The sequence below is a fragment of the Pyrus communis genome, chromosome 4 (assembly GCF_963583255.1).
Source record: "Pyrus communis chromosome 4, drPyrComm1.1, whole genome shotgun sequence".
In the NCBI taxonomy this organism is placed as follows: Eukaryota; Viridiplantae; Streptophyta; class Magnoliopsida; order Rosales; family Rosaceae; genus Pyrus; species Pyrus communis.
Window position 1 is genome coordinate 7,665,517 of NC_084806.1, and position 15,466 is coordinate 7,680,982.

The 15,466-nt window shown below is 36.4% G+C and overlaps 1 protein-coding gene and 1 non-coding gene across 2 annotated transcripts; one reads left to right on the forward strand and one right to left on the reverse strand.

Moving 5' to 3' along the window:
• Window positions 1-598: 598 nt before the first annotated feature.
• LOC137732438 (uncharacterized) lies at window positions 599-1,921 on the reverse strand. The gene has a single exon (XM_068471745.1). It carries the CDS (start codon window positions 1,889-1,891, stop codon window positions 1,004-1,006), a length of 888 nt encoding a protein of 295 aa, XP_068327846.1. The 5' UTR covers window positions 1,892-1,921; the 3' UTR covers window positions 599-1,003.
• A 10,438-nt stretch (window positions 1,922-12,359) lies between these two features.
• TRNAK-CUU (transfer RNA lysine (anticodon CUU)) lies at window positions 12,360-12,432 on the forward strand. The gene has a single exon. It is a non-coding gene; the product is annotated as a tRNA-Lys (tRNA).
• Window positions 12,433-15,466: the final 3,034 nt, after the last annotated feature.

Here is a 15,466-nt window from a genome sequence, read left to right on the forward strand (position 1 = left end):
AGAAAAAACAAATTCACAACCAGTTGTTATGCTCTGCACAGGGGTCGGGTTTAGGTACTAGATTCAGTTCTTGCCAGACAAGCAATACCACACAGCATTACTTTGAGCTTTCGGATCAAATCCACCGCAGCATCCTTCTTAACAATGATAAATAACCCCTTTCAATGCTTAGAAACAAGTGGACCATCACTATTCATTTCCTATAACCCCTTCCAAATGATTCCTATTTAATACTATTTGCTAGAAGAAACTCCCCTCCTCCCATCCCCCAAACTATTTTGTATGAAGTATAGCATCACACTAAGCATTCAAGCCAACACTATTGGTTACAAGTTTACAGACGGTACTATGGAGAACAAAGCTTTCCTGACATAAAAGAAGAATACCAATATAACGATCCTATGGAGAACAGAGCTTTCCTAACATCCGAGCTATGTATCTTTTCAACCGACAACAACATAACTGCCACGCTACTCTAATTGCAACATGCTGCTAGAAACCTACAGACATACAACTAATAGTTCGTACTCACAAGTAGAAAAACAGGGCGACGTATAAATACAATAAATGCAAGAGGCAAAAGGCATCACAAAGGAAGGATACAACGAACACCGGTTCCAAATTACTTATTCAACATAAACTTTATTCAGATCAAAATATGGTAGTGTTACATCAACAAACTACAAGTCGAAACTCTTAGCTCAAAAACTAAAGAAAATTCCATTGCATTGATGGGAAAACTACAATTAAAATGGGTGACACCAAGTCAACAAGGGTCTCCGCTTTGCGAGGGTCGGGGAAAGAACGTCTAGCGGGCGCAGCCTTACCATTGCATCGGGGGAAAACAACAATTAAAGTACAAAAAAGATGAACAAATAGCTGATGTTACAACACAAGCTATGATTATCATCGTTGTGATTATGTTATTGTAAGAACAAAAAGAGTACACTGTTCTACTAAACCAAACCAAAAAAAAAAAAAAAAATTATAAGGAAAGGCAGACTCACGAGAACCCCTTGCGGAGCTTCTGAATGGCGGCATACATTTTCCGCCGCGAACCAACGGCGTTGATTCCCATATCCTTAAGATCCTCCAATGTCAGCATCGGCAGCACCTCGTCGTCCACCTCATGTATCTCGAACACCGGCGTGTACCGGCTCAGCCCCAATTCTATCAGCCACGACCTCACTCCACTCCAATTCGACTCCGGCATGTTATCCGCCTCAACAGCGTCGTTCTCCCTACTCTCCGACGCCCTAGCCCAGTTTCCCGCCATCCTCCTCTGCCCATCCCACATATCCTGCCCCGTGTCGTCCCCCGAGTTCAGCGGGCTGCTGTCCCTCACCGGACTATCCTGATCGGGGTCCATGCTGAACCACTCTCCTCCCTCCTCTCTGCTGTCGCCGCCGTCGTCGAGCTTCGAATTGGAAGCCCACTTCGATCGGACCCTCTTGGTCCCCGTGGCTCGCTTCGCCTTGAATCTCCGGCCCCCGAACTCGAAACCTCCGTCTCCGTTTTGGTTCCTCTCATCGTGCGGCGTCGTTTCGTTGGACTCGTTGCCATTGACGAGGTTGGTGATTGACCGGGCCTTCACCGATTTGGAGTCCTTGGGGAGCCTCCAGCTGGGCCTGGCTCGTCGCATATGTGATTCAAATGAGGCAGTGGCGGCGGGCTGATCGCCGATTTCGCCTAATCGGACGCTGGGGCGGCGCTGCCGTTTGGGGCCCAATTGAGGGCCGTGGTTCTCCGCGGTGTGTATGGCCGTTGTGGTTGCTATTGCCGTTGTGGCAGTTAAGGTTGTTGCTGTATTTATCGGTTCTGTCGTTGTGGTGGTTAGAATTGTCGGGCCGGCGGTGATTGGAGCTTCCAGTGGCTGTAGCTCAGCTGCCATGAGAGTGAAGAGTGAAAAGGGTACAGAGAGTGCGCGCAGGATAAGGGATCCGCTAGTTCTAGATAAGCATCCATGCGGCAATATCCACCGTTGGATCAGGAGTTGTCTCCACAATCTTTCCCAATTATTGTTGATAATCTAACGGCGGAGTCGAGTAAAGGGATTTTTCAAATACTTGGGCCTGGGCCGCTCATCTGCCTAATTGGACTCACATGTCTCCGTCTGGACCGTTGAGACACCTTTTGGACTCGTACTTTTGGGCTGAGTCCACCCGACTAGGCTTTAATGATTGTTGGGAATAAGCGGGAAAATGGCACGTTGGTAATTATATTTTCAAAAGAGGGAGCGTCCAAGACGGTGGTTGCGGAGAGTGCATGAAGCTTTACGTTTCCAACGGATTTTCTGGAATTTGGAAGCTACCTTCCCTGGTTTACTCCATTGATATGGTCACCATATTATCGTGTCCTTGTAAATGAGAACTGGAACAACACCTGTTTTCCACTTTAATTTCTTCCAACTCTTTCCTCCCATTTGTCAAAACGATTTTTTCATCCCTCCAAAGGCTCCAACCAAACCCTATCTTCAACTCTCTCCATTTCTCCATACCATCATCTAGAATATATTAGGATACTCATCACATCATTTCATTTAATTATATGTATATAAGAGCGTTCAAGAGCTAATCAATATGGGTATATCATCTAATGAGGCAAGTGATGCATACAACCAATAATTAATTAAATAAATTTATTTATTAATGTAACATGTAAAAATCAAATGTCACATTAGATGACACGCCAATTTGGTATTGTTATTTATTTTCCACTGAAAAGCTACTTTACTAAAGTTAAGCAATAAAACATATTTAGTAAAAATAAAATATTAGGGTTATTTTAAAATTATCAAGTAGGTTAGTTTTGGAAGTTTCTTTCACTAAAAATATAGTTAAGTTGTTAATGAATATTTTCAATTCCTATACATTCCTCTGTTTGTAAAAATGACATTGTTTATCATTTTACAGACATATTTTCTCTAAGGGGGAACAAAGTGATAGTTACCACCTACCACTTCAACACTCGTCGTTGCCACTGTTGTTGTCGTCACTACCCCACTACCAAGCCTTTTTTTCTTTTTTCTTTTTTTTTTATCATTAAACACAACTATAGCATTCTTACATTAAAGTTTACCAAAAGCTTTTACGTTGTTATTGATACTCACATCATTTTAAAAAATATTCTTCAATCAAACACTTGACTATTTTATTTTACAATTTATTATTCTTGCAACATACCATACTCAATCTCTTTAAAAAAAACAAAGATCCTAAGCTGTCCCTAACTGGTTAGCCTTTGAGAGCTCAATACATATGAATCCTTCTTTAAAAGAATCTTGTTTTACTATAACAAGTATGTATATGAAATAATGAACAAAACCTTAACAACAACAACAAAAAAACAAGAATATTGAATACATATTGTAGCTTTGCTAAGGTTGGCAATGGTTCGAAGTGCCGATGGGGTGGGTTTGGGTCAAAGGTTCTCATACTATCCCCGCCCCCACCCCATTTACGTTACTCAAAAATTTTCCCAAACCCGTCCTCATCTTTTCTTTTTTTTTTTTATTTTTTTTTATTTTCTTTTACGAGCAATATTATCTACACTAAACTCATTATGGATGAAGCCGCATGAAGACCTGAACCCATAGGAAAAATTGTCATCTTTACTTTGCTAGTTCAAACAGCTAGGTTCAATGAACCTAGCCAAAATATACATCAACTGACGTTACTTTGCTGAGTAAATCGTGTCCCTCAAATAGTTGGTGTGGTAGTTTGGTGTCGATCAATGAGATCCCTTGACGTACACTAATTTTCGCTTTCTCAGAAACTTACAATTCCAGCTAAGACCTTCCTCCCTCTTTTTAAACGCAAGTTTTGCCCTTCATATGATCACACAACTCATAGAAAGAAAGTGAGAGTTTTCGACAGACAAAAACAGATGTTTGTATGGGGAGCGTTACTAGTTCAGAGTATTATTTGAAAATTAATTAAGAATTATGGTCGATGTTTCCAAGAAGAACAAAGTTGCAGCTGGTGCTGAAGCTAATATGATCAAAAGAAGTAGAAATGGCGGGCATATGCGGAGGCGAAAGCTGTACCAACTGAACCTTGAGGATCACCAACTGGTTCAACAACTAGCTTCTTGCGAAACGCTTGTCTCGACTGATCCTCCTCCGACTCCACGTCGGGTAAGCTATCTTATGATGATCTAGTAGTTTTTTCATAATATATATTAATTTATGGGGGTTTCTCAAAAAATGTTTTTTCTCTGAGATATTAAAATTCCTTTGTCCACTTTCAGAAAGCTTTTTACTAAACGTTAATTAATGTCTTTTTAGTTTTTTTTTTCAAATAACGATATATTTACACTAAGGGGTAAAATTGTTATCCATCCCTTTCCAAACTTTAATTAAAGAGTTATGATGCCGTTATTGTTTTCAATTTGTTTAACATATCGTTATTTTATTTTTTATTTTTTAAATCAAAATGCTTATATTGCTTTCCAAAATTATCATTTTACTTGTTTGGAGTTTCTTTTTTGTTGGCATGTTATTTATGCCTTTTCTAGGTTTAATATTACTGGTTTATTAACTATTAATTAAGTTAATTCCATAATTTTATCCCACTTTAAAAAAATAATTATATATATATTTATTTATTTATGTTATAGCTCCAGTAGAATTGGCCAGCCATATACATATCCATGCAAAAGGTTTTTCTCATCTTACACTCTTATGTTTCTTTTCTTTTTACTTATTCTTTTCTTAAAGAAAAACCTAAATTAAAAATGTTTGGCTATCTTAGCATTAATGGTTAATGTGCTAGAATAATATAATCTGTGTATTATGAGACAATACATATATTAATTTTGTTGTTTTGAATTTCATGACAGGATGGAAGAGTATGGCTCCACTTACAATTCGACGACATGAACTATTGCAACTTTGGACTCCCAGATTCAGGTTAATATCAAGCCCACTTCCTACCTAATTTTTCGTCTCTCTTTTTTTGTGTTTTTTTTATATTTAAATTCTAAAATGTCATCGTATAATATTCACCACCAGTTTTGAGGATATTCTAATTATTATTAATTTTTTCAGGGAGCTTAATTGAGGAGCATGGATTAAGCGCTGGGGATACAGTTATGTTGTTTAAAGATGATCAGCTTGGATCCTACGACGTGAGTGATTCAAGTACATTCTTATAACATGTGCAACCACATCATGACAATTCATTGAATTAATTGTTTGTTGGTTTAACATTTTTGCAGCTTCTCCGAGCTAGAAGGGATGCTATGCGACTTTTAACTCATCCAACAACGCACAACCCCGTCCGGTTGCCTCCAGGATTACCATATGATCCTTTGCAAGATTTTGGGGTTGAATCGTTTGTTGTACCGCGAGTTTTAGAATATAATTATCAAACAATAGAGAACATCGCGGTCGTCATCGGCGTCATGGATGAAAGTCATAGTACTGATAACCTAGAAGGTGTCCAAGCTAAAGAGGATCATCAAATAACTGTTTACCAGAACAATTACGTTGATGTGGCAGTGGCTCCAGTTGAAGAAGATCTTCAAACAACGGTGAATGAGAACAGCAATGTTGGTATGGCCGAAGTTATGCAAGGTCATCAAACACATGCAAAATCATCAAACAATAAATGCGAACAACTACGTTAGTGATAATGTTGCAAATGAGATGATTTTTCCTAGTTTAGATGATCATAATTCGTTTACATTGGAGTCATTGTTACTGTTGTCTGGAAGTGATAACTATGGATCCTCTTATGAGTTTGCCTATCCGATCGATGACACTTGAGAGGTTGGGATGGATCAGATGGATTTTGACTTCATCAACTTCTTGTTGCCCAAATGAAATTTTCATGCATACAACTACGTAACAAATAGACGAGAGACTTGATGTAATATAAGTCAATAAGTGTATTTTTTAAAAATTTAATAATATTCTTCTTTACTTATAAGTGAAATGTATATATATATTTTTAAAACAGTAAGTAAAATGTATTAGGTTTAAATATAACTAGAGAAACTACACCAAACGTTTGGGCCCAACAGATTTAAATTCTTAACCCTGGGCCCCACACGTAGATAGAGAAAATTGTAAGTTGATGGCTAACAATCCTTGTTTGCTTTTGGTTGACACAGTAACAACTAATTAATCCATAAATGAAATTGAAAACGACAACCTTGTAATTGAAAGAAAACAACCCAGAAGGTGGTTTGGAGGAACCAGTAGGATTATGTCCCTCCTATTCTCATATCCTTCTTTCCACCTCTCTTATATATTGTTTTTTGTCTTACTATCTTTATAAAAAAAATTAATATAAGATGTTAAAATGACTTAATCATAACCGTTCAAATAAAAGAGAAGGGAAGGAAAAAGAGATTAGGAGGGAAGAAAATCTTCCTCCTTAGAGAAATGGGTCTTGCCGTCTTGGACTGTGTTTGAGAATATGTCTGACGAGTGCAGATTATATTTTGGGATTGGGCTGTGATCTGCGCGAGTGAATCTTTATTTAGGAAATTTTTTGTGATCTTTTCATTTGATTAATGTTCATTTTCTTCATTTCAATAACCCAAATAAAAATAAGATGTTTAATTTAAGTAGCCCAAACTGCGAAAATTGAAATTTCATCGATTAGTTTCATCTATATACAACCCACAAACTCAAAACTGAAACTGAGAATGAGGAAACTTTTGGCAGGAGAGAAGCGAACAATAAATTGATTAATGAAAATATTTTAAACAAGAGAACAAAAGAAAAAAAGAAAAAAAGAAAAAAAGAAAAAAAAACAAAAACCTATCAATAATCTAGATAACAAGGAAACTCTTAATGTTACATTTAATTACTCCAAATGACGTTGGTTTTACTATACCAAGGTTGGCCTTTACAGTGTGGAAGTTGGATTATACTGTTAAACTAGTATATTGTAGTTAAATGTTGTTACATTATATTTTATCATTCAAATTAAATGATACCGATACTTTATTTTTTATTAAGGTGCTGTAGATGGATCCGTAAAAAAATTTAATAAAAAACTTAAATAAATAAAAAGAAAAAAGGGGTCTTCTTCTTCCCTCGTTCGACAGAAGACGACGAGTGCCAAGACGGGAAATCACGTTTCCCACGGGAAACTACCTTCCCTGGTTTGCACCATTGCATTGATATCGTGTCCTCCTAATGAGAACTCGAACAACACCTGTTCCCCACTTTAATTTCTTCCCAACTTTTTCCGCCCATCTGTCAAAACAATTTCCTCATCCCTCCAACAAAACCCTATCCTCAACTCTATCTCCTTTCTCCATACCATCATCTAGAACTACCCTTGTGATTATATCCCAGGAACTTCATCAAACTTAATTATATATATATATATGTATGTATGTATGTATGTATTTATGTATGTATGTATAAAAGGATGAAACAAAACCCTAATAACAAAACAAACAAAAAAGAAGAAACTAAATAATTAAATGCAAACGGCAGCTTGCTAGCTCAGAGAGCTGGATTCCATGAACCATATCAACAAACGTTACTTAACACATTATAATCTTATTAAGAGAGAGTATTAAAGGGAAATGGGAGTGGTGACGAAAAGTCCCCGACTTTATCTGAGTAAATGGTGTCACTCAAATAGTTGGTGTGGTTGACGGGCGTCACTTAGCGAGACCCCTAGGCTTATACTAATCCTCGCATTCTCAGAAACTGACAATTCCAGCTAAGAGTCTAAGACCTTCCTCCTTCTCTTTAAAACGCCCAGGCCTTGCCTTCATATGACCATACAGCTCAGAGAGAGGGCGGGGGGTAGGGAGAGAGAGAGAGAGTGAGTGAGAGTTTAAGAGGGAGAAAGCAGTTTAGTGTGGGGAGCGTTACTAATTAACTTACTATAGTTCATACTAATGGCCGGTGTTTACGAGAAGAACAATGTTGCAGCAGCGGCGGCCGAAGATAATCTGGCCGGAAGCAGTAGAAGTGGCGAGTCTATACGTAGCCGGAACTCGTACCAACGGAACCCTAGGGATGAGCCGCTGGTTCACGAACCAGCTGCCCGCCAACCCCCTGTCTTGCTTGATCCCCCTCCGACTCCACATCCCCGTGTAAGCTAATTAGATCCTTGCCTTGTGATGACCTTGTAGCTTTTTCATATACATATTGATCTATGGGTTTTCTCTCAAAGAAATGATTTTTTAACTTAATATTTCGCACGACTGATATAAACTTGTATAATTCGATATAAATTCCCTAACCTCTTAAACTTAATTATCTCATATGCGAATTGCTGAGTTTCATTTATTTTCTGAAATTAAATTATACGAGATTCCTTTTCATATTCCTGATTGTTGACATGGAAAAGACTCAGACTGCACATCAAACTCTAACACCCTAGAACGTCCAAAAATCTAACCACTGTTCCTCACAGCCCAAGAACGATGCAAAACGCAAATTTCATACTTTTCATACGTTTGGATGTTATAAATTCCACTGTTTGGTTTAAGTTTCATTAAGAACTAAGCAACATATATGTATACCACTTTTTATTATTAGCATCACAAGTTATTGCAAATCTCACACATAAACTCCTGTATTGATGAATAAGAAAATTTCTTAATTGATATAAAATATAAATTTGTAATACTTTCACAAACATTTGCGTTTACAAAAGCACGACATATACATACTTAAATTTAGGTAATAGCGTCGCTTTCAAAGTAATTTCGCGCGTAAATTGTTTTCAAATGTTTATAAATAGTTTTATGCCGCGTGTCAGTTATATAATACGGTAAGTTAGGTATAATAACATTAATTTTACAAAAAAATTGGCGCGTATTCAAATGTATACAAAAAAAAATTTGTGCCGCGTGTCAATTATATAATATGATAAGTTAGGTTTAATAGCGTCGATTTAAAAAAAAATGGTGTGAATTCAAATGTTTACAAAAAAATTTTGTGTTGTGTGTCAATTTTATAAAAGGGTCAAGTTTAGTAATAGCGTTGACTTTAGATCAATTTGGCGGGTATGTTGTTTTCAGAGTGCTTGTAACAGTTTTGTGCCACATATGATCAATATTATTATGATGTATAAGTTAAATTAGGTAATATTGTTGATTTTGGACCAATTGGCTCACATATATATATATTGTTTCCATATATAGTGTTGCAAATTGTTTTGTGTCACGTGTCAATTATATGATAAGTTGAAATTCGATGATATGACCTAACTTACCTATCATATAATTGAACGTGACATTAAACAATTTGTAAACACTTTAAGAACAATATATAAGCCAAATCGGTCTAAAATCAACAATATTACTTAACTTACCTTATATATATATATATATATATATATATATCATATAATTGATGACACATGGCACAAAACAATTTACAAACGGATAATGCTAGGGAGAAAAAAAAATTCAATCTAATTTGCAAACCAAATAATATGTCACCAATAAGAAACACGCACATTAATTGAAAATTAATAATTCAATCATTTACAACCACATCATTTGTTTTGTAAATTTGGTTTAAAATATTTAATCTCTTTAGCATTACTCACAAACACTCTAAAAATAATATTCAAACTTTGTTTTCAGTATTTGCAAACTATTTTGTCACGGGTCAATCAATATAGGGAAAAAATAGTTTTGACATCAAACAAAAATAAGACATATAATGATTATAATCCACTCCTTATTTTGAAGACAACACACTTGATGCCAAAACTATTTTTGCCCTATATTTTCAAGATAATTAAGGAGTGGATTAAATTATTATATGTCTTATTTGTTTTGACTTTCGTCTGAAGTCGCTACTCTAATTTAATTGAGAAGAAGATTTAACTAGGGTGCAAGGGATAAGAGACACTACCCTAACCAATTAAAGAACACATATTGTGAGGACTTCTAGGTTTCGATTATTGCCATTCCTTTGTCTTAAGTTACAACAAAAACATATGCCATATATTATATATAATACCGAAGTCCACGGTAATCAAATAATATCCTCCCAAAGAAAGTTTTAGATTTGGATTAAGCATTATTTGCCAATTTATGTGTTTAAAACTAAAGCATTGTATAGACTTATATGCACACACATTTAAATGAATTGCAGTAGAATTTTGCTTATTACTTACTTCTCTACATTCAAAAGTGATTACTTATTGGTTTTTGTTCCACAAAAAACTATTTTCAGCTATTCAATCCACAGCAGATGAGGTTTTTGTTCCACAAAAAGTTACAGAATAGCGACGTCAGAGCAATTGGTCGCATCGTAATACCAAAGGTAATTATAACAAAATAATGTATTGTACATATGATCAGAACTATTTCACTTTGGATAGCATAGCGATGTACTTGAATTGTATCAGCGAGAGGCCGAATGCCATTTCCCTGTCCTCGAATCAAAGGAAGCAGGACTATGGCTACACTTGGACGACATGGACTATATGCAAGTGTGGACTGTCAGGTTCAGGTTAATATCAAGCCAACTCTCCCTACTTAATTTTTTATTTTTATAGACTCTCCCTACTTACTGTTCTCCCCCCCCCCCCCCCCCCCCCCTCCTCTCCTCTCTCTTTTTTCTTTTTTGCCTTAATTGAATTCTAAAATGTTATCGAATCTTTTCGCAGGTTTTGGCCCAACGAAAGGAGCAGGATGTACATATTTGATCATACAAGTGAGCCTAAGCCCCAACTCAACTTCACAATTCATATCATCACATCCTTAGATTACGCCTTTTCCTTAACATGATTAGTTAGTTTTCACGCACCATTTTTAACATTTCACACATCCCTCTTCATTTTTAGCCATCAAATAAATCAAACAGAAAAAAGGGACTTTTAATGAAACACTCCCGGTATTGTTCACTTTTAACGAAAAACCACATTTTTACCTTCTTCTGGTACTATTCACTACACTTTATTTGTCATTTTTCATTAAAACTAAACTCTTTTTTGACTTTTGGTTAATTTTCCTAAAAGAAAAAAAAAACCATGAATATGCATGTAGGAAGCAAAAATGGTGTATGTATCATTTTCCTTCCTTAACAAGAGACGAACCTTAAAGACTTATGGAGTTCAACTAATATGAGGCCCATAAGTTATTTAATGTAAGGCATTTTCTTCCATTAAAAGTGGTCGGCAGTGTTTTTTTTCCTTTTTCTTTCTAATACAATGTTATTAGGGAGGGGAATTTCGGCTAAGCCTCATAATGGACAAGTCATAGTACGGTATTGCACTTGTTATCTATATGAGTCGAATTTAAAACCTTCTACTTACAAATGGAGAAATATCATCATAGTTATATATAATGACTATATTAGTTTTGAGGATATTCTGATCATTATCAATTTTTTCAGGGAGCTTAATTCAGGCGCATGGCTTGAGCGCTGGGGATACCGTTATGTTGTTTAAAGATGATCAGCTTGGATCTTACGTGAGTGATTCCAGTACATTCTTACAATATGTACAACCATATTTCCGTAATTCATTGAATTAATTGCTTGTTGGTTTAACATTTTGCAGCTTCTCCGAGCTATGAGAGACGCTGTGCGACCCTTATCTCATCCAACCACGCATAACCCCATCCGGTTGCCCTCACGACTACCTTATGATCCTTTGCAGGATTTTGAGGTCGAATCGTCTGTTGTACCGCGAGTGTTAAAATATAATCATCAAACAATAGAGAACATCGCGGTCAACGTGGGTTTTATGAATGAAAGTCGTAGTAGCAATAATCTAGGTGTCCAAATAACTGAACAGGATCATCAAACAACTGTGCGCAGTAATAACAATGTTGATGTGGCAGTGGCTCTGGTTGAAGAACATCATCAAACATCGGTGCATGAGAACAACAATGTCGCTATGGAAGATTATCAAACAATAAATGCGAACAACAACGTTATCACTAACGTGGAAGCTGCAAATGAGATGATTTTTCCTAATTTGGAAGATCATAATTCGTCCACATTGACGTCGTTGTCATCGTTGTTTGGAAGTGATAATCACGGATCCTCTTATGACTTTGGTTATCCAATCGATGAATCTTGGAAGGTTGGAATGGATGATATGGATTTTGACTTCAGCAACTTCTCGTTGCCCAAATAAAATTTTCATGCATGCAATTGCATAACAAAGAGACGAGAGAGAGTTGATGTGAATGATGAATCAATAAGTTTAATTTTTATTATTGTTCAAAACATGAAAGTGTATCTATCTCGTCATTTTGCTTTACGACAGATGTAAATATGAGACTATGTATTCTTTACTGATTTTTGGTTATGATAAATCTGTGGAAGTGGTGGTATCTTCTTACCTAGTCTTTAATTCTAATGTGTAACTTATATGTATGCTTAATACGTGGTTTGTTCTTGACAACGTCAACAAGCCCGTCTAGCTCAGTTGGTAGAGCGCAAGGCTCTTAACCTTGTGGTCGTGGGTTCGAGCCCCACGGTGGGCGCTAAATACATTTTAGCTTTTTTAAATCCTTGGTTCATTTAAGAGGATTTGGATCCTCTCCTGGGCTAATGGAGAGGATCCTCTTGACCCATCATCACGGGCTGTTGGATTTTATTATAATTTTAAAAGAATCCAAATCCTATTTAAGAGCTTAATTGACATCACGGGTTGTTGGATTTTATTATAACTTTAAAAGAATCCAAATCCTATTTAAGAGCTTAATTGATTTCATAGAGGACCTTATTCTAACTTTTATTATTATTATATATATATTTTTATCATACGTAACATTCATTAGCTGCAACAACAAACTTTACAATACAAATGATCAAAATTTACAACAAAAAGGCCCAAAAAACAAAAACACAAACAAATAACAGTGGCCCAACCAAAAGTTGAGACCGAAACAAAAGAAAATTGAAAATAGCCAGTTTCGCTGCTTCCTCCGCCATAACCACCGCTGGAACCACCAAGAGCAGTCGTGCATGTCGATCCACATAAATTTTTGCCCCTAATTAAGCCTCGCCTCATCGATACCAGCATCCAATCTCAAGCTTCACTCCTAGCACAACTACAAATAACAAAAATCATGCAGCCAATTGAAAGAAGCTCGTGGGATTCCACGAGCAATACTGCCAACAAAGGCATACAACAAAAAGAAGGTGGTGGTGCGAGGAACACCCAACCCAGTGGAAGCATCTTATTCTAACTTTTAACAAGCTTAGAAGTTGTAGGAGTTGACTAATCCAGCATCCTCCAAGTAACAAAACTTCCACCATCCTGAAAATCTTCATCGAATCCATTCCAGATCACTGGGAATCGGAACAGAGATGTGTAACAATTTATATGTTTTTTTAAACGAATAAAAATGTTTGTAAGAACCTAATTTCATTTCATGATCAAATGAAGTGTCACTACCTGACGGATTAAGCTGGCTTTCTGTCCCTCTGTAAGTAATATGGAGGCCGAAGTCGGTGTAGCGTCTGCCAGAGACCAGAACTGGATAGAGCTAGGCTCTATCGCAGACGGAAATTGAGCAAGCTGCGCAGTGAGGCACTGAGCAACAAAATGGTTTGTGTTTACTGATCAGTAGTCACAAATTAAGAAAGCACAAGACCGAAACTGTCTTCGTGATTTGAGCGATATTTTAACTAATCTAATCCAAATTACCGAGAGTTAAACAAGCTTCTCCTAGATCTTTCTTTTTGAATTAAAGGTGGAAGTAAACAGTAATTCATTACCTCGACTTGATTCTTCAGTAACTGGACGTATGTGATGATCTCGTCCAGTATCCGAGCCTTCTCAGTAATCTACAATTATCATGCATAGACAATGAAGATTTTAACTCACAAAGAGTAAAGTTTCTACGAGAAAATCATACACAAAACAATCAAACATTAACCAATAACAAATATAAATCAGTACCTGATCACAACCAGGAACAAGAGAGTGCAAAAGTTTCGTTCTTATACTCAGTGGCGGAACTAGAAATTTACAACGATGGGCTCAAAAAATTGTTTTAGAAAATCAATTATACTTTCATTTGAAAATAGCTTTCACATAGATTAAAATGGAGATTATAAATAGACAATAGAGTGTTTACCTTTCAAACCCAAATTACACATACACCGATAGCTCTTACTCAAACAAAAAACAAATAGAGAAGACGAAAATACATAAAAAAATTTCTCTTCCAAAAGCTACCGAAAGTAGTACTAATATGAGTGATTGCTCATATAGCACAAATGAAGCAGCCTAAGGAGAGCATTAGGCCATCTCCAACTGAAGGCTGGTCAGAAGGCTCGTTTTAGCCCTCTAGTCCTCCAAGAAATTAATATTTTTATGAATAATACATGGTCATATTTGCTTCCATCTCCAACCGAGGGCCAAAAATAATTTATTATTTAAATTTAATGTTATTTAATGTTGTTTCATGTTACTTAATTTAATTTAATGTTGTATAATGGCTTAGGAAGTTATAGGAAACAAATAGAATTAAAAAAAAAAACAACTTAAAATTTTTTTGTAAAAAAATAAAAAAGAACAACTAGCTGACGTCACCTAGCCGTTATATTCAAAATTTTTCATATTTGTGTCGGTTATAACCGACACTACTTCTGTCAAATAGCCGTTTATTTCAAAAATTTTCCGGCTATTTGTGTCGGTTATAATTGACACCATTTATGTTATAACTGGCAGAAAAACCGATACTACTTCAAAAATTTCCAGCCAGCTCTTTGGCCCTTTCAGATTTTGTGGGGCCCACGAACCATCTAGCCTGGCCCTCGGTTGGAGACTGTTTTTAGGCTATTTTCGGCCCTCTAGACCCTTCGGTTGGAGATGGCCTTAGAGGGATGGAAACCAAAAGCGTAAGAAGGATGGAACCAAAAAACAGCAAATGGCCCACTAAATTTGGCCATAATTCATCTGTTGCTGGTGGTATAGGGATCAAATAGTTTTCACAAGAGAAAATTTAGGAACTTATTGGGTCAAGGGATCCCAATGCACCCCCCTTGGCTCCGCTAGTGCTCATACTGATTTTCTCTATTCTTGCTTGGAAAATAAGTTAATTCGTGAAAAATATAGGAGAGTCAGCACCTAGGTGTAGTCAAGTTGATTAGATTAAAATATCGCTCCCCACAATTTAGATTAGATGAGAATATCATTCGAAGTCAAAACAAAACATAAATAACTAGTAAATAAAATACCCTTTCAGCAAGGCTGTGATGTGACTATCTGTTGCTTGACCCCTTCTTGCTTTCACACGAACCCCATTGTTTGGAATTGGACCTCTTTCTCTGCAGCAGCTTTGTTCATCTGTTTGCTGGGCTCCCCTTCTTCCTAACCAAGATTAACCACCAAAAACACAAGCAAACAGAGCCGCACACATAAATAATAAAGTGTTAATTGCATCATTTCAGGCTAGAAAATAAAATCCAATTGCCAAATCCCCACCCCAACCATTCTAATTGTGAACCAGACTCTCACCCGACAACGAATCTTATGCTACTTTAGAAAACATAAAATTCCCAAAT